We start from the raw sequence: 26,129 nt of genomic DNA on the forward strand, positions 1-26,129 counted from the left end.
AACTCCTTAATAACTGGTGTGTAAATAATGCTATACTTAATTTAGAAATGATAAATTGTTCATTAATAAAGTATGAAAAAACAATTATTAAATACATTATAGATATGCTCTTAAATCAGGTATAAAGCATTTATATCTGTATTTATAAACTGCTTATAAATGTCTATTAATGCTTTATAAATGATGAATTAACTGTTTCCTAATGCTTAACTAATGATTAATAGCATGCAGTTATTATAAAGTGTTACCAAAATAGTACATGATTTTTGACACTGTTGCAGTTGCATTGTTAAAGTGTTTCAAAAGTGCATATGGTTATTTTCCTATCATGGTAAAAAAATGTAACGACCACTTATTGATATTGTTTGTGTACAAGCTTTAGATTTAGAAGGAAAAATAAAATGAAGAAGATCAGTCTGAAAAACTGAAGAAAAAAAATATTCAAAACTAATTGTACTTTTACTCTGAGAAAGATGATTTTATACCATATGTAACATATATTTCTGTCCTACCTACAACAACATACTGTACCTACAACAGGACCACACACTTGCAATATGCTAGCGAAGCATATGTGTCTGTGTTTGGGTACTATTTTTCTGGCGTGTAGGAATGTCCCACTGAGGAGCATCTGCGCATGGGACAGTGGGGCCCCTGCAGTACCCAATGCCTGCGGGAATTGGGTTCAGCTCTTTTTAACAAACAGCCTCTGGCGGGGATTGAGCAGTGTGGATGCAGGCCAGAGTGGGGTTTGTGTTGCATCTGACGTCTGCATATATTCTCTAACTGCGTGGTGCAGAGAGGCACACTTTATCATCACGTTGGCTGGTGCGAGTGTTAAGTCAGCACAGCTGTGAGATTCATTAGCGGGTCTGGGGAAGATTCCACTTAAACATGATATGCATCCAAGTTTTCAATCCTTCTCTTTATGGGGATTATATTCTGGTCATTTGCGAGTCTTTGACCTCCCTTGTGTATATTATGGGATTAGATTGCAATTTTAGGATTTTTTTCTCATGGTTTGGCCCATTGATGACATTTAATCTGTAATAACACAAAGCACAGCAAGCCATAACAGTTTATGTGATGTATCATAGACAACTGTGCCTTAAAGGTGAAATTACAGCAAAATTAGCATGCTGTCAGAATAGGCTGCATGATTAAAGGTGCACTAAGTGATTTTCGCCAAATGACGTTGAAATTTGGAAGCACCAAAAAAAAAAAAAAAAAAACACACCCATACCCCAACAGGACCACACCCTAATTTTATATCGCTGACCCACATTTACATACGCAACCCTAGCATAACAACGATTGCAAGCGAAGATGACACACAAGCATATTCATAGCCAACACAGATAAGTATTGTATATACAATGCAAAATCAACAGTACTCACCTATCAAAAAAAAAAAAAAAACAATGCAACATTGGTGTCCGATTATTATAGTCACATAAATATTTAATCATCCACTTTTTGGTCAAATTGTCCAGCAATACAATTTTTTTTTATTACACTTTAATTTGCAATTGCAATTTTCGTTCTCAGGAAAATTGCTGTTTGTAATCAGAGCATGCATTTGATGAATAAATAACATATATTTAAATAACTTTATATTAAAATATTATATATATATATATATATATATATATATATATATATATATATATATATATATATATATATATATATATATATTAAGAAAGCAGGCTCATTAGATGAGTGGACAGTCTCAAACAGGTCTCCTAAATGGGTCTTCCTCCAATCTCTCTCTACTCAGGGAAAAAAGCTCACACCATTGGTTACTTTGTTCAGCTGGTCTGTAATATGATGATAGAACCACGGTTTTAGACTTTTCAGGGAAATCAGTCTACCTAATTATACAGTAGTTGACTCTGCACATTAAACTGTGGTAGGATAATGTATTTAAACATTGGAGAAAATGACACACTTCACCTTTAACAACACTTTAGTTCTGAGCACATACTCTTGCGCTTTGCAGGTGGTTAGATGAGCACAATGGCCATGGCGGCTCTTTTCAGACAGTAATAACATCCTGTGCTATTTCACCCTGTCTCTGTGGACCACTGTCTCTAAATATTCATGGCTCAGGTTTACAGGCAATGTGTGAAATGCAGCACGATGCTAATTGGCTCTGCCTGCATGTGTGTGCGTGTTTGGGAGTATGTGTGTGTGTGTGTGTGTGTGTGTGTGTGTGTGTGATGTGAAATCATGGTGAGGCATGCTGTTTAAAATGCAGAGCAGTCGCGGCTAGAGGAATGCTTCATTTCGCTTTTGCCATCTGGTCACTTTCACTGTGACTTAGAAGCATCACCCCAACACACGCTGCTAGCCGCCACATCACTCTCTCTCACACACACACATGCCCTTGTGATAAAGACATACACTTCAGCATACTTTATAGAAAGAATACTTATTAATTTATTACTTATTACTTAAGTGTCAACTAAAATGTGAATACTTAATATATTATATTTTATTAAATAATATCCTACTGAATGCAATTACTTTATCTGAAATACTGTTAAAGTGTACTGCGGAATACACAATATAATTAAATATATTGTCATTTGCATTAAAAATGTGTATGAAATGTATTTGTATTTAAATATATTTGTAATGATGTTGTCATTTTAAAATGACAAAATTAAGTCAAAATGATAATCAAGTACTTCACTTCACATGTGCTAGAATATGTTAGTCAAAACATCAAAATACTACTTGTACTTAGCAAGTGTAATAAGTCTGAAAAACAAAAAGGTTATTACGAAAATAATGATTTAGAATTACCATTTCAACTGCGGGTTAAATCCAGTTAAGCACACTTATTTTTCCCAAAGGCATGCACATATACAGTATTTGCTATTTCCTGCCTACATAGGCAACATTATAATGTTCTTCATAGGCAGCAACTTTAAGCTTTACACAAATAGTGCTCCTCACAAAAAGACATGTCTTACAGTTCAGTTCAATAGAATTTGGCTTTAGCATGATGCTAACCTAACAATGTGATGCTCAAAGCATAAAAGTAGATGCTCACAACTTTTTGGAAAAGAGTTTAATTCCCTCTCTACAGGCCCAGACAGGCACTGTTTCAACCGTATACCAACTTCAATTTCCTCTTTACGCTTTATATAATACACTCACTCACGCTTCTAGTCACTGAGATGTGATTACAACACCACAAATGGCTTGTGTGGCCAGCGGTGGATAAAATTGGTGACTGGTGCTCAGACTGCCTTAAGGGAGGAAGAGGGTGAGAGGTGGTGATTAGTTTGTTTGGAGATTAGTTAGATGGAGATGTGATGTCTTCATCCATCTGGCTTAATTAAAAAATAAATAAACAGAGGAATATTAATGAGAAACAGAGAGGTGAATTTTAATACCATGTTTTAGAGTACACATACTCGTATATGTTTATGACACTCATTCTAGTCTTTGTCAGATTTGTCCAACACTATTACTCAGACCTTATACTAAGTATTAAACGCTAGTGGGTAAATCCTCTATCAACATTTGTGTGGGTGAAAAAGGATTTGAGTCCCTCCTTTAGTGTAAACGTATGATCAAATTTACTGTTGTTTGTTGACCTTTCATGTCCGCTAATTTTTGCCGAAATGTGGCAGATGTGAAGCTAAGTGAGTTTTAATGCTTTTTTCAATGTAATTTAAATGTTTTTAATGTTAAATTATTAGATTTTCCTTAAACTTAATTAGATTGCTTGTTTGTTTGTTGTTTTTTTCTGTTATTTTGCTCATTTTATCACCCATCGGGTGAAAATATCTATTATATATGTGACCAGACCATTGAGCCATCAATCACAAATCAACACATTAAAAACAACTCAGAACACCCTAGCATTGTGAGTAATGCAAGCACTGCTTTCCTCAGAAAATATAAAAATCTAGTTTTTGTATACTGCCTCCATTAATAAAAGGGGTGAAAAGGTTGGCAATATGCATAAAAAATGCATATTTATTCTCTTGGCAGATGCTACACCCAAAACAACATATTGCATTGTGGCATCTCATTAAGGAAAATGAAAATAATATTCAAAAGGGAAAGGCAAAAAAGAGTGGGGATAATATTTTAAAATATCATTCAAAATAGAAACCATGTAATCTGCAGTGTGTTAATGCATGCCGGGGCTGCTGACCCATAAATATGGATTTATCACGCATTAAATTGATGTGCACATATAGGATTAACATGCTCTTAGGCTGTCAGAGTGTTAAAGCTGGCCTACGTCAGGCCAAATCCCAAAGGTTTGCTCTGCTCTCCAGTGTGTGAGTGCACAGGTGCTGGGCCTGCAAAGATCTGACATGTGATAGTCTCCTCCACCTTCAGCCAAGAGCTGACCCTCGGCAGTCAGTGTCAGCGGACGGGGGCAACAGATGGAGCAAATGGACAGATGAGAGGAGAGCTAGGAATGGGGGAAGGGAAAAGTAAAAGACATGTCATCATTTTGAGGAGTTGTAGAGTTGGTGACCTGCAGTGGTCTTTACTTTAGTGTCATATTAGTTTGCATACAGACGAAAAACTGAGGAAACATTCCAGTAGCAAATTGAAAAAATTGGATTTTGGAGATTTGGACAATTTATTCATTTTTTCCCCGGAAGGAATTAATACAATGTGGCCATAAATTAAAGGGTAGGTTCACCCAAAAATGAAAATTAGCACGTGTTTTACTAACTCTCGAGGCATCCTAGGTAAAAAATATCCATATTTCAAACATAATAAACACTTTTCTCTCACTTCATCTGTCTGTCATACATGGAAGCCACGGGTGACGTAAGATGTTGGTGTTGCGTGATTAGTGACAAATGTGTTGAGAGAACAAAACAAAATGCCTGTCATGAATTAGAAGTACAAACCAAGGATTTGTAAAGAAAAATGTCTGAGGATTTGAGAGAAAAGTGTTTGAAATATGGACATTATTCTTACAAAAATGCATGGATTCACTACAGGAGAAATTCACTACCTTTATTCATCCCCCGGAGCTGTGAGAGGCAAATTTTATTATGGATGTACGCACTTTATTTGATGTCTTGTGGACTGTTGAACAGAATCAGACACCCACTGCAATGATAGAGTGTGGAATATCCAGGACCATTTTTATTAAAACTCTGATTGGATTCATCTGAAAGATGAAAGTCATATAAACCTATAGGATGCCTCGATGGTGAGTAAAATACAGGCTAATCTTCATTTTCGGGTGAACTAACCCTTTAATAAATTGTGGGAATAAATGCTTAAATCATAGTTACATTATCTATTTTTCCTTTTGTACTTTTTTCTCATAGGTTGGGCAAAATATAAGAATTGTCTCTCTTAAAATGTGTGAGTTTGAATCAAGAGGAAAATTTAATTGGAATGACAGGACGAGGAATTTAGGGAATTACAGTTTAAAGAAATGCAGTCAGACAACAGATCAATTTAGTTTTAGCAAATTAAATTTTATTTATTTATTATTTTAATAAAGTAATTAATTTAATTTGAATACCAGTAATGCCTATTTATTTCTTCATATATAGAATCATCTTTTAATGTTATTTAATTTGCCATATTTACCAAAAATCAGATCAATACTCTCAAAACAATTACCATTATAAAAATAACAGACATAAAAATTTTGGATAAATTAGAGAAATCTAGTGAAAAAAATATCTATAAATTAATGATAACGTTCATTGGCATTCCATATTGAAATGGTATTTTTATGAATTCTGCATTTAAATTACACTTCTGCATCCTGTTTGCTGCCTCGATTCAGATTCAAGAGCTGCTCTGGAATTTAAAATACCTCCTCAATTCAAGTGAGAGTGATTGGCGACCCTGCTCCTGTCGACTGCCCGTGACATTTCTACACAACTCCCTATCACATATTGCAAAGTTGGTCCCAATCGTTCTCACACAAACTCATTGTGTCAAGCTCATTCTTGACACAATGTCAACAGGGCTTGTACTCGTTTTTTTGCACAGAATGTGAAAAGGAGAGAAAAATATAGTTCATAGAGTTGGAGAGATGTGGGCAGCAGTGTGATGATTTTTACACCCACTTCCCACTGCCTTTCTGTCCTCTTGCAGTCTTTCTCTGGGTTTCATTGGCCACTGCTCATTACTATAGTCTCATTACTCAGGATCGGTCAGCCAGATGTTATACAAGTTCGAAATGTATTATAGAACCATTGCAGTGTGATTCACAACAAAGCACACCAGAAGAGCATCAGTGTAACCCTGCAGGGTGGGACTTTCCATATCATTAGATGAGCATTTCTACTTTTTTATTTTTAAAAGGAAATTGTCTGAATTGGAGAACCAGAACATGATTTGTGTAACTTTAGCAACACATTATTAGCTGTTTGATAGGTGAATAATATCAATTACTGTTATGTGCCTGATGTTGTAGAGTTCCTTATACACTGGCTTCCTGTTACATTTAGGATTGATTTTAAAGTACTTTTACTCATTTATAAATCACTCAATGGCCTAGGATTGAAATATATTGCAGATATGCTCAGTGAATATAAACCGAGCACTCAGATCACTAGGATCAAGTCAGTTAGAAATACCAAGGGTTCACACAAAACAAGGGGAGTCCGCTTTTAGTTATTATGCCGCCCGCAGTTGGAATCAGCTTCCAGAAGAGATCAGATGTGCTAAAACATTAGTCACATTTAAATGGAGACTCAACACTGTTTAGCTGTGCATTTATTGAATGAGCACTGTGCATTGTCCGAAACGATACTAGATTTTATGTATAATCATTTTCTATTCTTAACTGTTTTAAATTCATTTTAAACCTTTTAAATCAGTTTTTAAGTAATTAATTTGTTTTAAATTCCTTGTTTTATTGTTGTGATTATATTTTTGATTTTATTTTATGTGAAGCACTTTGAATTGCCATTGTGTATGAAATGTGCTATATAAATAAACTTGCCTTGCCTTGTAGAGAGCGTTATATAAAATGTATTACAATTCTGATACATCACTTTTTTTTAGACAACCCTGTAAAAAGCGTTCTTCCTCTTCTTCGCAATCAGATCCTGGTTCAATATTTAATCCAAAACTGGCACTTGCCATTGTGTGGCGTTCACTACTTCAGTTAACCGAGTGAAAGTGGAGCAGGTAGTCCAAGCTGGAGTGATTAAGCGGAGGCGGGGGCTGATTTGCATATTCAGGATAATTATAGTTTACTTAGCTTATGGAAAAAGACATAGATTGAGTGGTCAGAGAAAGATAAATATTGTGTGACAGACTGAATGGCTGTAGGAAGTGAGGGATCGTGGCTGAAAGGCTGGAGGAAGGGAGCGAGCAGATATGAGAAGTTGACTTCCGTTGCAGGCTCCTTTGTGTTGAATGTCTGCAAACACAATTGCGCACATTTGTCTTCATTAACAGTTGAGAAGCCTTGTGGTCTGGCAGTGACAGGCTGGCTATCCACAGGCGATCCCAATCCTCCCGGATGCTTCCACAGGCCCTACAGACACACTAATTAGCTTTGCAGTGTAATGGCCGACTAATGACTTTGTCCTCATATAGGTCTCTTATGACAGAAATGCACAGGCCTTGTTTTCTGTTTGTCGTACCACACTGAACTCAAGAGTTGTCAGCGACGTGCCTGGCACTGCCCGGAGAGAGAACAGAGAGAAATAATCCACAGATGAATGTCTGTTCTGCTTTGACACACAGCTACAGATCATACCTTGGTGCGACAGAGTGGATAGAGGGCAGCTGAAAGACATGGATATGCTTCATAGTGAATGCCAATTAGGTGGAAGTTGTAGGGTAGGGAGATGAAATGGCCAGTCAGGGAGGATCAGACATGGCTCTTGGCTTCTGTTCTGGCATCAACTGCCAGTCACGGTAGGTTTTTTCATTTTTACACACAGAAAAATAAAAGCAAAGATATCTCTACAGCGAACTTCAGCACAACCCCATTTGTCCTCACTGGTGACAACTGCTCATTTTTCTTGCCTGTTTAGCTACAAATGTGCTGAACAAAGTGAGAGAAACATCTTGCAAGACAATTGTTTTTCATCTCTTGTGTCTGAGCTTCAGTTTTACTGTGGATTTTGGCAGGATTCATGTATATTTTGACTTTGGTGGCTGCATTATTATTCATTTACACTTGTTTTGTCTCCATATTTATGCAAGATAAAATATACTTTCTGCTGGTCATTATAACAAAATAGACCCTCATGTCAAGTGTATGAGACCACTGCAGATAGCTCAATTATAAAGTTAATTCATCCAGGCCAGTAGGTGTCAGAATACAGTCTAGGGCTACACAAACAAAAAGATGCAGATGCTTCTCATTATATTAACTGATATTTTCTGTTTTACTTGCTGGCCTTGAAATCCTCAAAAATTACACAGTGCAGAAAATAATAAATGAAAGTTAAGCAATTTGCAAATAAATACACTTCATTTATTAATATAAATGTATTGGTAGCAGCATCACTTAAAGTAAGCACAAGTGATGTAATGCACTTGTGTCATCAATAATTGATACTCAAAGCCAAAAATGTGGCTCCAACTAATCACATGTTTCAGGAAGTAATTTATTGGTCATTAGCGATCTGATATATCCTATAAGTGTAACATAGACTGGTAACATCCCACTGGCCTTTATTCCCATCTCAATGACCACTCATTCCCAACAGCACTAAAAAGATTACAGAGAGCCATCAGAGCTGCGCTTCAACGGATCTTAACCAATGCTCCAGCCGGAATTACATTTCTGTAATACATACCGAGGGATTTTCCAGCATTTTCATCTCACTAATGGGATTAGGATAATGCAAAGGTGTGCATGCTTCTGAGGAACAGTGTGGGAGGGAGAGAGAGAGGCTTTAGAAACCACAATCAAAAGAAACACTCTCCAGTGTAAACATCTGTCTCTTTAGTCAAACGCTGCTGTCGTTGCTTAGTTGTAGTACACTTGCTTCCTCTTGGATGTGGTGTCTTTGCTCCAGCGCGAGCACTTTGCATTCTCCTCAGTCAGTTGGCGAGTGATCTTAAGAGGTCCTCTTCTATACAGCCATTTGCACTCCTCTGACACTGTTCAGGACGAGCAGATGGAGAACTGCCTCCTTTTGTTCGGATGCAGTGTTGTGTTCACCATTTCATTCAAGCTAAGTAGCCATATTCACCCGGAGCAGATACAAGAGCTGATTCTGAGCTACTTGTGCTTGGCTTAAGGCCAAACTCTGTTGCGTTATGGATGTTAATTCGTGGTAGTGTAATAGCTGGAAAAGCTTGCACGCAGTAGCCTTGGTTTTTAAATAAAACCATTTTTGAGTGTGATTTGACTAATTGCATCTGGAATGGGCTTTTTGAGCCAGTCAGTGTGATGCTGAGAGTGACAGGCTTAAATTAATTCTGCATTTTTCCCCTAACAAATGTTTTTTTTTCCTCCATGATCAGACCTTTTTTTAATGGTATTATTAGGAAAAAATTGCACTAAGTATGAGTGATATTGTGCCCTCTTTTTTGTGTTAGTGTGCCAGTTTTTTCATAGGTCTCTTATGCTCTCAGAATGCTGTGATAAATGCGGCTAATCTCAGTGCATTAGCGAAACAGGAAGGAAAACCAGAACACTGTGAGAAGTCAAGAGAAGACAAGCAGAGGTTTAACCTACAGATGATTTGTGTATTTTTTTTATGTTAATATTTCTCTCCTATCCGGGCTTAATATGCAGTGACAACTGTAAGAAAGCCATTTTTGTAGGTTGATTCATCCAAAAAGCATAAACATTGTGGCTATGTGCTGCTATAAAAGCATTGCTTAGATTGCTTTCTGTGCTTTCTAATTAGCACTGGCTCAACAAATGGTGTAAGTATAGGGTTGGGCCTACCAGTTCTGAATAACCAGTCGAAAACAGTTTGAGAGACTTGTTTGAAAACAGTCATTATTTTTAAACTCTGTTCCAATTATACCCTTTTAAATTAATGTAGATTAAACTAATGTAGAATGTAAATTAGCACCTCCATGTGTAAACTGATATTCATTTTGAATATGTAAAAGACATCACAATGGAAGACTGTTTCTGCCATGGAATAAAAAAATAAAAGAAAAAAGCAAATTGTTACCTTATGTTTCACAATTCTGATTAAATTCCAAGTTTACTCATAATTTTGAGTTAACATCAAACAATTCAGGTTTATGCTTCAATTCTGACTTTCTTTTTTCAGAATTAGGTTTAGTTCTCACAATTTTAAGATATAAAGTCATATTGTGAGATTAAATATGCATTGCAAAATAATGTTTTGTATTGAGCTGTAGAGTCAGAACTGTGTGTAATTAACAACAAATGAGAAAACTACAACATTGAGTACTTAACATACTTAATAATGAGTGACAAGCATTTCAAATTATGCAATTTAATAAAAACAATGGAAAATATAACACTGGTGATTATAAATACAAAGTACAAAAAATAAATACAAAAGTAATGTACAATAAACATATACTGTAATGTTGCATTATAAGATATGAATTCAGAATTGTGTGCATTGAAAAAAAAAGAGGCAGAACTGTGTACATTTAAAAAGTCAGAACTGACATAAACTCACAGTTCTGAGAATAATAATATAATGCTACTTAGTGAACTCCTCCATTGGGATTTATGCCTGGAAAGTGTGCAAGTGTCATTTAGCATGCACATTAGATTCTGCCATAAATCAGATGTTGTGTGCAGACTGCAGCTTGAGCATATGATGTGTTTGCACCAAAACATTAGCTACACCATGGGTGGGTTATGATGGAGCATTGATATAGTTACAATCTTTTGCAAGTTCTGCGTAGGTGAGACTGTATGCTGACGTACACCATGCTGTGCTGAGCTTTTTAAACTGGTATGTGCATAGAATGCATTTGGTCTTACGACGAGAAGCATGTGGGACGTGTATCATCTGTTCCATGGCCTCAAGCGAATAAATAGATCACCCTTATGCTGGATGTCTGAAAGCACATACTCATGATGTTCTCAGAGATGGAATGTTTGGCATTTTGGATCCATCAGATGGATATAGACAGAAGAACAATGGAACAAGACTTTTAAAAATGCTTTTAGCTCAGCAGAATCGGCCTACTTTATTAGCCATTAAAAAAAAGGTATAGGCCTAACACTGTGAATGTAAGATCATTAATTATGAGTGAATCACCTACATTTCCAAAAAGCATTAGAAATGGCATAACTAAATAATTAACAATAGAAAATATGAAACTGATTGATTGATTCATCCAAAAAATAAAATAAGAATATATATATATATATATATATATATATATATATATATATATATATATATATATATATATATATATATATATATATAGGCCAGTGTTTTTGATGTCATTATTTCTATAGATTGAATGGATACTGCATGTGCATGGCATCACTGTTTTCACAAATTGCCATTTTACCCGGAGATGATAAGATAATTGTTTTCAAAAATGCCACATTGAAACCTGTTTTCAAAAATTGCATTTCCGGGAACCCACAATGTCGTTATCATGTAAATAAATGGCCAAATAGCATACAAATTTTTCAGTTTTAAGTTGAAAATGGTGTGTGTAAACCCTGCATGATTGCAAACAATATTCCATTACAAAATTCAAAGTTTTTTTTTAATTTATTATTATTTTTTTTTACAATGGTAATGTTTTGAGCTAGCGTGCTATTTTTTTTATTCATAATTGGCATAAAGAAGAGCTGGCTGGCTTGAAAATTTACAATTGTGGCAATGTCTTGTTAAATGAATTAATGTCTTAGTAAATTATTATTTGCAGTCTTAGCGTGCCAACTTTTGTCTTGAAGTTAGTGTCAGCACACAGCTGTGTGAAGTAATGTCCAAATAACATGAAAAGATGAAGTAGCAATTACAAGAATAAACACACATTGTGCTTAGCTGACACACATTCCGGGTTTCAGGAGTCTTCCCATCTCAAGGCCCCTAGCAGTCAGAGGTCCTGGCCACTGGCCCTATCCATAATTTGGCCCTGACATTTTCCTGACCTTCTCATTTACCAAAGAACACATCACAAAACCAGATCCAGCTAATCACTTCAGTCTTGACTTACTGCTGAGAGAAAAACAACTATTTGGATCTTGAACTGCAATCTTCTGGAATTGGAAGTTAAAAGTGATAAAAATCAATTCACATCAAATTGATTTATCAGTTTTACTTCCTAAGGAACATTTGGAAACTATCAAGCTTCTTGCACATGAATAACACAGAAGGTCCCTATCATTTTTGTTTTTTTCACATTCCGATCATAATGGACTCCAAATTTGCAAAGGCACACTTGTTTGGAAGTGGATGCCACCTAAATGATTCAGAAATGTCTATGAATCTATGAATTATTAAAGCAAGGGTTGTGGTGTAGATATTTCATGGTATGTGAAAGTGAGTCTGATGTGTTTGGGAAGTGAGTCCATGGTGATTGTTTGTAATGATCGGTGTGAGAGAAGCACAGACATAGGAGGAGAGATGGGAAGATGTGTTTCAGCTGGCCGTGCTTTACCCCACGCTGTCTTCTGGACCTAATGAGGGAGGAGATGATACTATGTAGAGTCGTGTTTGTGATGCTACATTGCTTTCACACTAAGGACACATTACCCACTGTGAAACCAAGATGAGGGAGGACGATACACTCTTATACTCTTACTTAGCATGCATGCTTTGCATTTTTCACCCACACAATTGAAAAATCACAAATGGGATCTTGGCTGCACTTGAAAACTGAATTTTTTTTGCTTCTGCAGGCAGTATAAGTTGGTATGAAGACAAGGCATATCTGAATCATATGATCATTGGTCAAAAACATAAATTTACACAGACACTGACCACCAAATTTACACAGACACTGAATGTCAACAATTGGCTCATTTGAGATGCTGTTTATTCCTCCTGATGAAATTTAGCAGAAATATCTAAGACAGATCGAAGATTAAATGAAAAAGGCCTACATGAGAACTCCAGTAAATCTTAGGGGACATTCACAAAGATCAAGTTTTTGTCTGTAGAATGAAAACAACTTTTTTTTTTTCATTATTTTACCTTGACAACCAAGTTTTTACAAAGCTGTGTCATGCATGATAGAATTCAAAAGACATGAGACATAAAAACAATAAAAAATCCATTCTGTGTCCTATATGAGATTTTGAGCAATACACAAGTCTGTCCGCGTCAAGCAATATTCATATCATCTTATGTATTTATGTATGCATTAAGGTAAAAGCTGTATGTTTTATTCTAATGTGACATATTTTTGAGTGAATCGGGATATTGACGACAAAATATAGGGCAGGTTTGATTTTATGCACCAGGAACTGATTGTATCCAGTTTTCTTGGGACTGGATCATGTAAATTGCTGTTACAAGAAAAGTCATTTCATAGACAGAACACGTTTTTTTAAATCTGATTGAATATTAAGAAGACATTCATGCAATGTCATGCACAATAGCGTGCACTTATGAATCATGCACAATGAGACCAGAAACATGCATTAAGAAAGTAAATAAGGTCAAATTTCATGTCATGCAGACTTTAACCCTGTAAAGCCTGACATATGAAATACATCAGTCATGATATAGTGAAAACACTGAGAGAGAGAAAAGGAAGATGAAATGATTTGGATAATTTGTAATGTAAGTCGGCACAATTTTTAAATTTATACAAAATGCATATGAATATCAGATGCCTGTTTATTTCTCCCAATAATGTCTTAATAAGATGATATTTACATTTTATTGTGGAGGCAAAACATATAATGCAGTGCAGTACAATGATGATTGATAGCCTGATGCATCATTTGATATTCACATAATTTTAAACATGATTCTTTAGTCCAGTAAATGTTCATCTTTAAATATTTCTAAAAATATAAAAGATACTTTATAAAAATCAGTAAAGAATTCACAGCACAAAGACATGTGAACCACAACCTGAAGGGGAACATGTTTGCAGTTATACTTTATTTTTATTGTAAAATTATAAACTATCAATCAGATGACAGATTTTGTACAACATGCTTTTTGGCAAAGTTTTGATTATTTAGAGGCCTTAGAAATTAATGTGTATGCTTTATAGGGTTAAATGTGCTTCGTGCTACTGCACCTCATTGGAGCACCTGCCACGTTTTCCATTCATCACATTTTTCCACTTGAGATGCCAGCCATTATTCTGAAAGAGTTAAAATCAACTTGCCTTTTCACCAGATATCAATTCCTGCAAATAAAATGCATACACATTAACACTGTGCCTAATCAAAGTTGTGATATGATTGTTTCTCAATTAAAGGGAATTGCATCGCTCCTAAGTTGATATCCGCGTGTCAGATTTGAATAATGTGCTGCGGTTTAGAGTGGCAGAGAGGAACGAGTTTGGCATACTGATGATACTTCACTCTCACAGCCCCGCTGGGGACGGAGCACGGTGCGCTCGACGCGGATGGGATCCATTATCCCAACCCGTATTAAACAGCTTAATAGCCCCATCTCCCAGACTTTGATTTCCAGGATGATATAATGCGCGAGGATAGAGAGAGCAGGAGGAGGGGATGTTATCTGTCAGGGGGAAACGCAGGCGGGAGGGGGTCAGATCTGACTCACACACACTGTGACCCATCAGCGGATGACATGTGTCAATTTGATGGAAGACTGATGGGTCAGCTGTAAGTCATTTAGAGTGGATGCACTGACAGAATGTCTCAAAGTAGCTTTAAGGAGCATTTCCTGGAGTCTTGTTACCGCAGCTGTAGAAACTATTGGACCCGGTGTGACGGTAAGAGTTCCCACATTAGGAACCGATAATGAGAGTTACTGTGCTACTTCTCCTATAGTGATTATCATTACTATTTATAGCCTGGCTCTATCTGAGGAGGCATTTGTAGCTGGAGCACTGGTAAAAGAGCGGCCTTCCTTAGCCGCAGTAAATAGTCCTAGTAAAAGTGTGGCTGAGCTCTGAACGCCGTCTCGCCTCTCGTTTGTGTGTGCTGCAGGTTTCTCTGAATGCTGTGATGAGTTCCTGAGAGCTTCGTTCTCCCCGGCTGGGTGTCTTGAGAGAGCAAGGGCTCTGTTGACAGCAGTGGCACCAAGAGAAGCAAACACTGACGACGGGCCATGGCTAGCGGTAACTAACCTACTCAAATTATGTCCAGTACTTGTCCTGTTTAGCAGAAAGTTTAAACTGCACATGCTTCTAAAATAAAGCAACTGCCTACGTTGGCAGCATTTTAAGCTGTCACGCACTCACTAATGATGTGCATACCATTCCAAGCGTAGGCTGAATGATTATGCTGTTTTATGAGATACCTCGTTATGGCAGATTCAACTGGTTATAAGCCGGTTATGAGCTGGTCCTAAGCAGGAGCTAGATGCTTAGGACCAGCACATGGCAAGCTTAAACCAGCTCAGGACTAGCTGCCATGCTTCAAAACATACCTAACCAGCACATGCAGGATTTTCAACAAGGTGTCTGAACCTAAAGGTAATGTTTAGACCCCTTGAAGCTTTAACTGAACACACTGAGTATAATCTAAATCTGTGCACAACTGATGCAACCAGCCTTTAATGCAAAGCATAGCAGACACATTTTGCTGAGTGACAGTGCAGCTGTTTAGCCAGTGTGTGTTTTAAAGGTACTTTTCATTTTGCATGAGGGCCTAATGGACTGTATTGTCTTTTGCAGCAGCAGACGGCATCGGCAGTTTGGGAACCGAACAGAGCCACATCACTGTTCCCGTGGCCGATCCCGGCGCCTGGGCCACTGCCATGAACAACCTGGGCATTGTGCCGATGGGCTTAGCCGGGCAGCAGCTGGTCTCAGGTAAAGCCCTGTGCCCTCCCTCCTGTGTGCTAATCCTGCTGTTTCATCCACAGCTTTCACTGCTCTTCCCTTTCACGGCAGGGGGAATAAAAAACAGATTTTAAACTGGGGTTCCCATATTTCCCCCTCTGGCAAGCAGCACAGGCACCAGCCTCTCCAGCCAAATATGTGACCTTTAGAAGCAACACTACACATTGGATATTACATTGTAGCATGTTATAGTTTGTTGAGCTTTATTCTTCGGCTGAGATACTGGATTTCTACAGCTCTGAAAAGCTCATGTCCTGGCGGGATGGTGGCACCCACTGCTTTCTTACCTTGATCCCTGAGCACTGGTCTCAATCCTCCCATCTGACTAAAGCTTTGTTGACATGTTTGTCCCAGAACTGGACTGTTTTCTTCATTGCTGTCTCTGACTGGCCAGTCATCAGTGGCCATCTGCAATCATAACAGCTCTGCTGCTTTTGTAAATGTTAGCTGCACAGAAATTGTCTCTTATAATCATGATTTTATCTCAAACAAGCTGTGGATGCAGTGAGTGGACTTACAGATGCTTGACAGTTTGTTTTCTCCATACGCTGGCAATTTACCTCTCTAGCTTTGACAGCACTCATGAGTGGGAGAGGAAGTTGTTCAACTATAGTCAAGCTACTCTTCTGAAGAAGTAAGCTGTCAACTACAATGAAACTATTAAAGAAAGCAGTATCTAAATATGTTATAAACCAGTGATATGACTTATAATTTGAGCTAGGGTGACAGTGTATACTCAAGTTAAATTAAAACCACAGTACTAATACATAATGCTAAATATACAAACAGTAATGAACAGCAGTAAATACTCAATATGTGTTATTTCACTCCTTCCTTGCTCGCAATACAAATGTGCAATATTTCTATCTTCATTTGTTCGCAATACAAATGTGCAATATTTCTATCCTCATTTGCTCGCAATACAAAATTTGACTATAAACAGCCCAGCTTTTTTTTTTAAAGTAATATAGTCTGCAAAATTATTAAATGTACACTACCATTCATAAGGGTTCGGTGAGATTTAATGTTTTTGAAAGAAGTTTCTAATGCTCACCAAGGCTATTTTTATTTGATAAAAAATACAGTAAAATAGTAATATCGCGAAATACTATTACAATTTAAAATAACTGTTTTCTATTTTAATATTTGGAAAATGTAATTGATTCCTGTGATGCAAAGCTGAATTTTCAGAATCATTCCTCCAGTCTTTAGTGTCACATGATCCTTCAGAAGTCATTCTAATATGATGAGTTGCTGCTCATTAAATATTTTCTTTTATATAAATGTAGAAAAATGTTTTACTGCTCTTTTTTGTGGAAATCCTTTTGTATATTAAGGATATTTTTTATATTTTAAGGATTCTTTAATAAATATAACATTTTTAAAATAATTTATTTGAGACATTAAACTTTTGTAACATTCTAAATGCCACTTTTTAATTAAAGGGACACTGAGTAGGAATTACTCCCATCTAGTGGTGAAATTGTATTTTGCATTCAAACTAATTTTGCTCGCCAGCGCCTCGCTTTTTCAAATGCGCGTTGCATCTACGGTAGGCGATATGTACCAAAAAGCTTTGACAGGATGTCTTCTAATAGCACTTCGTCGAGTTTTCCTTCAGGTGAACAGGTGTGTTATTTCAAACAAACTGCAACATGACAACTAACAAACGAATGTTACAGTATGAATTACTGACTGTGGAAAACATGAAATATTGTAATTAGTAGTTATGTCTAATTTATTCATTTTTTTTTTTTTTTGAATTATATGCATTGTTAGATATAAAAAAATATTATAATATAGATTGTAACACTGACTTACCTGTCGAGAAGAAAACTGGCCACTTCAGCGTCTCTTTTGAAATCTTTATCCAGCATTAGCTCTTTCCACCTAGAAAAAGCTTCCCCGACATTAACTCTTGTTTTCTGTAATCTACGCTCACGTTTCCTTTTACGTTCTATTTTTGACTGTTTTGGCGACGATGTTTTCTTCTCCTGTGGCGCGGCATATGTATGGTCCATAATAAGAATGCAATCCAGACTTTTAAACTTGCCGGTGCAGTTTCAAGCGCCTCTCACTGCTCTGCACCTGCGTTTCTGGCTCTGACCGAAAACGCGTTGTGGAAACGCGTTGGCTTAGTACTTTTTGTCCCTCTCTGCTATTATAGTTTTGCAAGATGGCGGAACTACATGGAAGCCTCCGTCAACCTACCCGTCCCATGTATATAAAGATAATAAATTCTTCATTTACGAGGATTAGTTTAAACATTGGCATAGGTATTAGTACACCATTGAGGGCATATTTATGAATAAAAATATTGATTTTAGATAATAAAATACCTAAAAAGTTACTTATTGTCCCTTTAATTCAGCACATCCCTAATAAATAAAAATACTAATTTCTTTCAAACATATGAGTAGCATATACAGTATAAAATTAACTTGTTTCTAGAAAAAAAAAAAAATGTTGAATTAGGGCTGTGCAAAAAAATGGAATGCGATTTTCATGCGCCTCTCATCAGTAAAAATGCTCCTGTAATCAGAAGTATATCCCCAGCACGTGCGTTCAAATCAGGGTTGCAAGGTTTTGACAACAAATACTGCCCAGTTGCTTTTTAAACTAGTCTAAAACTAGTCCAAAACTAGCCCAAGCGCGTTTCCGGGAGGTTCCCGATAAAAATTGCTTCCAGGGGTTAAAATATACATTTTTTGGAAGGGTTGCCCTGGGAAAAATCGCATTTGTTTCAAACCGCGGACATGAAAAACAACCGCAGACTTGGCAACACTGGTTCTGGTGGAGCGGCAGTTACTACATAGATCCGTAGTCTGCCAACAACTAACACAAAATCATTTTCAAAATCGACAAAAAAATCACCTGCGATTTTAACATCGATTTTGTGTAGATTGTCAGTGAATTACGGCTCGGTGCAGTAAATGCCAACCAGTGTTGCCAAGTCTGTGGTTGTTTTTCATGTCTGTGGGTCAAAGCGACCCCAATACAAATAACGTGATATTTAGCCCCTAAAATGCAAATTTTACCAAGGCAACCCAGCTAAAAATGTATATTTTAACCCCGGGAAGCAATTTTTTATCGGGGAACCATCTGGAAGCACGATTGGGCTAGTTTTGGACTAGTTTTGAGAAGCAACTGAGCAGGATTTGTTGTGAAAACCTGGCAACCCTGATCTGAACGCACGTGTTGGAGATATACTTCTAATTACTTGGAGCGTCTTTACTGATGAGATGTCTATGAAAATCGCATTCGATTTTTTGCCCAGCCCTATTTTGAATCCTGCAAAACTAAAAAAGTTAGTAGCATTGCTACTTTTTTGCCAACTATTCCCTAGAACTGGCTCTCATGTCAGTTGTTCAGACAAATAAAGTCCCTCCATGGTTTGGATCCTATTATAATTACTATCACGCTAGGGAAGCCATGGATTGAGGCATATTATGCTCAGATTAAAATGCATGAGCCGATATTTCAGATCATGATTATTTATGAGAATTTGGGAAGGCACAAGTCATTTGACTTGCATATAGGTTTTCTTTTTTTGTTCTTGGGTGATTTCAGAAATCATCTAAGAATGAATATTAAAACTATTATCCTCAGCTTCGGAGCTAAAGCCTCTGGTAATACGCCAAAGCTGAAAGAAACACTTCCAGCAATTCATACGAGGATTTTACATGCGGTATCCTCTTTCATTCTGTGTTTCTTTCACACATGTATTACACGCAGACTTCCAGCAATATGCCTCTAGATACCTGAAAGAGGATTTTGTCACACGAGCACAATTGCTAGCCTTTGAGAACAAACTGGTTGGATCGTCTCTGGCTCCAGAAAGACTATAATGATGCTGACAGAAATTCCAGCTTCAACGGAATGATTGGAAAAGATTTGCCTGGTTTCTGTCAAATAGAACAGATTATGCTGAAATAGCCTCTGAGTCTTTGTTTTAATTTCCCTCAGCATGTTTCCAGGCACACTTCAACATCACACATATTGCTTATGACACACACACACAGCTTCTATTTTGTCCCGTGTCTGCTCATAAATTTGCTGCTCGCAGAGCAGATGCCCACTTGCACAATTTATCCTCGCAGGCAGTTTCATTCTCAGTATTTCGGCACATTTTCTATTGATTATAAATGTTTATTTGCACCAGCTCATTAGAAGACATGCTTTGCGAGAACATTTTTTTTTTTTTCATATGGCTTTATCCCGCTGGAGTGATGAAGCACAACAATGAATAGTACCCTAAATATAGATGATTTTCCTGCAGTTAGGAGTTGCTTTTGTTGCGGCTCCATTGTGAGAGTTTTACACAGAGCATGCTGGGAGATTTAGGTTCAGAAATGGTGTAAGCCCTGAACGTATGAATGCACAGATTTACACAAGATTCACCAAGGCTGCTTTAAGTGGCTTAGAAGAAGGAGAAAGAAAGGGAGAATAAAACCCGAATCAGGCTCCACCAGAAACAGTTGCGTGCCGTCGCGATGACCTATTTAACTATGGCACTGTAATGACAAAGAAACATCTTCCTGAGTGCTGTTTATGGAAGCACTAGGACCTAGAAAAATTTATGTGAATATAGCCAACGAGAGCTTTCATTTTTATTATATTTATTTAATTATTTATTTTTGGGGAAAAGTACTAATAAAAAATTTATCTTTTTTTAATGTGTAATGATAATATTCTAAATATCTCATGGTTATATTACAGTATTTTAATAATGATCAATATTCATTTAAAAGTGTCTGAAAACATTAAAGTGGGGGCATATTTATCACTAACTATAAGAAACCAGTTGTTATACATGTATTGGTTACATTGAACACATACTAGGGCTGCACAATTAATTGAAATAAACCCAAATTCAAAATATGCTTTAGGGCAATTATCAAACTGTAAAAGCTGTAATTTTATTTTGATAACCTATGCACTGTTTTTTTTAGTGTTCTTTTGCATGTGGTGTACATTTAAAAATGAAGACATAAAAAAAATCATGAAAGGAGTATTGTATTTTTTACATTTTTCATGATGATATATCTTTTTTTATTTTACTGTTGTATATTGCAATCTGATAACAATAACAAGAAGAATAATTTTACATTATTATTATTATGTTGTTACTGTTATAATTAAGGCACAGCAAATTTGGGAATAAAAAAAATAAATACAAATAATAATAATAATAATAATAATAATAATAATAAATCTTAAATAATATTTTTTATTTTACAGTGAAATATTACAATAATAATAAAAATGTACAGTACTACTATTATCATGGTTGTTATAATAATCGCCCATTTGTGCAGCCGTACATTTTAAACCAAGCTTTTTTATTATTAAACTTCACAATTTTTAATGGAAAAATAATGTACACACCAAATAGCTTCAGTTTTAAGCAGTACGTGTTAAATGTAGGTTTGTTGTGTGACTCAGTACTGCTAGAATTATTCACTGTCATTTCGGGTGCTTTGGATAATTATGCATATTAGCTGTGGTGAGCAATGACTGGAAATCTTTCAAGCCCCAAAAAAAGCGAGACTGTAAAATACAGCTGAGACAAATTTCCTTGTGGATTATATATTTGGACTGCAGGGCCTGGGGCTGCTGGGCCTGGCGCTTTGCATTTAGTAATGGTGTTTGTGATGGGCTCTGATTAATGCAATCTCACCTCTCAAATGATGAGTGGCTGCGCCCTGTAGGAACTAAATGTTTCGCAAGCTGCTGACTTCGTAGTGAATCCAATTTTAATGGAAAGCAGATAATAATGACAAATAAAACCTGAAGCATGTTTTTGGAAAAGAAACAAGAGCTGTGAGCCAAAGGATTGAGTAGTCCTTGAATCATTCTGACTGAAGAAAAACAACATTAAGAAACGATAAATGTGAAGGCGTGTGTGTAATTTACCTGTTTACATTTTGATTTGGGTTTTGCATGGATCTCCTGATGCATTTCACATGACTGCAGCTGCTGGGAGATTTATGGATCATAATTTTCATCATTTCTTTCCCCAGCAAGGGATTCGAGATTTTCTTCCAGTTCAAGTATCTCTTGGGTTAGATTTAGTGTTCTCCATTGTATTATGTCACTACAGGACAAAGTAAGCTGGATTGTCCTGATTAAGGTTGAAATATTACAATAGTGTGAAAATACTGAACTCTCAGTAATTGAATAATGTTTGGGAGAGCGGTGTTGGTGAAACTGTAGTTTGCCAAGCTACAATCTAGACATAATGTTAATTTAAACAAGCTGCTAACAAAGAGTTTTAGTTTCTACATTAAACCATATTAAGTCTGCCTAAGAGGGAAAAGGCTACACTGTTTTGTCACGCTACTGATAACAGTAAGTTAAGTTAAGCTCAGGCCTTTTAGTTTAGTTTTAGTGTTAGTAGTCCTATTGATACTATTTTATAAGTGCTCTCTTCACATTCAGCAATCATTAAAAGAATAGTTTACACAAAAATTAACATTTGTTGAAATAATTCTCACACTCAGGCCATCTAATATGTAGATGAGATTTTTTCATCAGAACAGATTTAGAGAGATGTCACATTATGTCACTTACTCACCAGTGGATGCTCTGCAGTGAATGGGTGCCGTCAGAATAAGAGGCCAAACAGCTGATAAAAAATATTACAATAATCCACATGATTTCAGTTCATCAATTACTCTCCTGTGAAGTATAAAGCTGTGTTTGTAAGAATCAAATCCATCATTAAGATGTTTTAACTTCAAACCAATGCTTCCAGTTATAATATGAGACTGCATTATTGCTTTCTAAACAGTTGTCTCGGCACAAATCAAGCACTGTTTACAAGCAAAAACTGTGTCTGTGGATTTTAATGTGAGAGGACAACAGGAGATCAACATTTTCAATGGAGGAAGTATTATTAGGAACTATGGCTTCTTTTTTTTTTTTTTTTTCCAAAGCGAATGTTTAAAGTAAAAATTGTTTAAAGGGTTAGTTCACCCAAATATTAACAGTCGCGGTCACAACAGACCCGGAAGAGAAGACAATGCTGAATAAAGTCATCATTTTTGTTATTTTTGGACCAAAATGGATTTTCGATGCTTCAAAAAAATCTAACTGACTGTATACTGTACATACATTTTCAATGGAGGGACTAAGAGCTCTTGGACTAAATCTAAAATATCTTAAACTGTGTTCCGAAGATAAAAGGAGGTCTTACAGGTTTTGAATGACATGAGGGTGAGTTATTAATGACATAATTTAGATTTTTGGGTGAACTAACCCTTTAATGATGCATTTGTTTCTTACTGCTTCTCACTTCACATAACCTATGTATTTTAACAATATGTCAAATAAGTCTGTGTATGTTAAAATTTAGCTTAAAATACCCTACAGATAATTTTTTTATAGCTCGTTAAAATTACCACTTTTAGGCTATGAGTCAAAATGCACTGTTTTTGTTTGTCTCCCTTTAAATGCAAATGAGTTGGTGCTCCCGTCCCCTTTACAGAAGAGGGTGGAGCTCCAGAAGAGGGCTCCCATTTACAAATAGTAGTACAAGTCTGTTATCTTTACAGAAAACGTACTCGATTTAAAAGTCAGTCATCTGATTGTGCTGTGCATAATAAATACACATTTATGAATTACTCAGACAAGGAGCATGGCAACAGCTGGTCTCCTTGTGCCTTAGTGCGCTATCACAAACTTTATAAGTCCCATTTGTTATTATAAGCTTGAAAAATTTAAGCGGTTGACTTAACATTGCTTTCATATTCAATTTTTAACTACCACATTCCTACTTACTATCAACAATCATTCTGGAAGGCAGCAGTGAAAACAGGAAGAGATAATGGTAGCTTTAGCAAAGGCAGTGAGGAAAACAAAATATGACTCCTATTTTCTTTGGTGCATCCCAACACACAATACTTGTAATGCTGCTTTGGAGCTGACATTGTCCAGCAGCTACAGCAAGAAAACAGTAATGGCGGACTGCTGCTTCTCACTTAGGCCTGTCAATGCTAATAGGGCAGAGAGTGTCACAAATGGGCGGGACTTTTTCCCTTCAGTGATATGTACAGAGGGAGAATCTGGAACTGTTCGTTTGGAGAGATTGGGATTATAAAAAAATGAGTGGGTGGATTTGTACTATTAGAGGCCACACAACTGTTGTTTAATCAACTTACAAAAGTGATTTTTGCATAATAGGTCCCCTTTAATTGAGGGACTGGAGTTGTGTGCATCTGAGGATAAATAAATACATTTTTAGATTATTTTTAGAAGTATTAAGACAGGATTTTAAACATATTTTACACCAAGTAATATTCATTTTTCTTTATGTCAAGCTGTTTTAATGAGAACAAATTACTGAGTGTTTATAAGTTGTTCAGCACAGTAATTATAATGAACTGAACATGACCTTATTAGTTAAGAGGCCTTATTAGTAAGACAAAACACATTTTCTCATTTTCATAGATATGTCAACATTTCTTTTTTTATTTTTATAATGAACATTATATATATATTCTTTCACAATGTAGTAGTGGAAACACCTTTTAGATGCATAGAGTGAAATGCAGCTTACAGTATAGGCTTCAGATTTTTAATGCAGGGTTGCAAAAGCAAGCTCTCAATACCTTCACTTTTGAGTGTTAATATGAATGCATTTTGACTTTTTAATTGTAACTGGAACATTTTTACTCTAACAATTTTTAAAAAGAGGTTTCAGATACCCTCTGATTTGTCTTTCAATATGATCAGGACACTGAGAAAGTTTTTATTAAACAGGCTGCTTCACAAAATCTGATTGTTTTTATGGTTGTGTTTAGAGCAGACTCATATTTAAGAGTCTACATATTAATAAAGTTATCAGGCTAAGTGTGTTATAAGCTATTTTAAGACATGAAAAACATGATTATCAAAGATGAATTTTAAGAAATAAGTATAATAATTGAGTGTTTTGCAGGGGGAAACTGAAACTGATGAGATTTATTTGTTTTGCATGTTTTTTGTGTTTTTTGAAGTCTGTGTATAAAGTGTGCATGCAGGTATAAGACTTCTGTCGTGGTTTACAGTACACACGGTTTACTGCACAAATCCAATGCGTTCCGGTCTCAGATCCTGTGCGGCTTAGTGTGATGAAAGCTCATTGAAGAAGAAACTAATCTTTAGTAGATTTTCTGGGTTTTGTCGTCTGCAGTAAGAGCAGTGACCTGGTCTCTTCTCATCTCCGCTGGTCTTTCACCAGCTTTGCTCTTACTTCTTTGGCTTCTTTGTGGTTGTGCTCAGATGGCTCCAGTGCTGAGGTCCAAATCAATGACTCTTTCTATTTCCTTCTGCAGACTCCATCTGTATACAGGGTTTTGACCCCAACCTTGGCATCATCACCCCAATCAATCCCATGATGGCTGGCATCAGTCTGGTCCCGCCCCATCCTGTGGCAGCAGAACTTCCTGTTATTAAGGAAATCATCCACTGCAAGAGCTGCACACTTTTCCCGCAGAATCCCAGTAAGAATTTTACAGCAACCTACCGCAGCACAATTATTACAGCTTTCATCATAAAAGCAGGCACACAGATGAACGTAGCCAACCCTTATTTACTTCTACTGATGTCATGGTAAATATATGAAGTACAGTCTGTGCCATTTTGAATGACTGTAACTGTGTGGTAAAATGTTCCACTGTAACATTTTGCCAAAATGAAATCGTAACAACCACAGGACAGTGTTTATTAAATGCTCCAATGTGGAGAATCAGTGAAAGACAAAATATTAAATCTGTAGAGCTATTGTCCTAAATACTATAAATGCAAATGTTAATTTTACCCACATGGACTGCACACTGCATAGAAATCTAATAACTCCAATTCATATTATCATCCTTGTTAATGGAAGTAAATGAATGATTATTCAAAAAAAAAAAAAATTAATATCAACATAAGGTGATATATACAATTTTCAGTCTGGCCTTGGATTTCTGACTTCAGACTTTTCCATATTATCCAAAATATTCCAAAAAGTCTTGTTTTTTAATCATCTGAAATCTGCTGCAACTTGTATTCCAAAGTGACTTATATAAAGAAGTAAAGAAGCAAGCATCCAGAAGATGCACAAATAGCACACACATTTAGATTTGCACTGAATTACAGAGATACCTGAGCCCAAGTTTATGTGTTCCTACACGCCGGTATTGTCATATTGTATATTTATATTGTTTGTAATCGTTTCTTTCTATTTACCAGTATTTTACTTTATTTTCTAAATG

The 26,129-nt window shown here is 36.3% G+C and overlaps 1 protein-coding gene across 3 annotated transcripts in view; it reads left to right on the forward strand.

The window, feature by feature from the left end:
• enox1 (ecto-NOX disulfide-thiol exchanger 1) overlaps positions 1 to 26,129 on the forward strand; it is a 94,475-nt gene that overhangs the window by 36,544 nt on the left and 31,802 nt on the right. For 2 of the 3 annotated variants that reach the window (XM_026272496.1, XM_026272495.1), the window contains exons 2-4: positions 15,032 to 15,162; positions 15,721 to 15,858; positions 25,206 to 25,373. In XM_026272496.1, coding sequence (XP_026128281.1) covers positions 15,153 to 15,162; positions 15,721 to 15,858; positions 25,206 to 25,373 — 316 coding nt within the window. In that variant the 5' untranslated portion in view covers positions 15,032 to 15,152. Of the gene's footprint in view, positions 1 to 14,794; positions 14,815 to 15,031; positions 15,163 to 15,720; positions 15,859 to 25,205; positions 25,374 to 26,129 lie in introns of those variants that run through there. The other variant, XM_026272497.1, reaches the window with a different exon arrangement.

Source organism: Carassius auratus, chromosome 9, assembly GCF_003368295.1.
Source record: "Carassius auratus strain Wakin chromosome 9, ASM336829v1, whole genome shotgun sequence".
Lineage (NCBI taxonomy): Eukaryota > Metazoa > Chordata > Actinopteri > Cypriniformes > Cyprinidae > Carassius > Carassius auratus.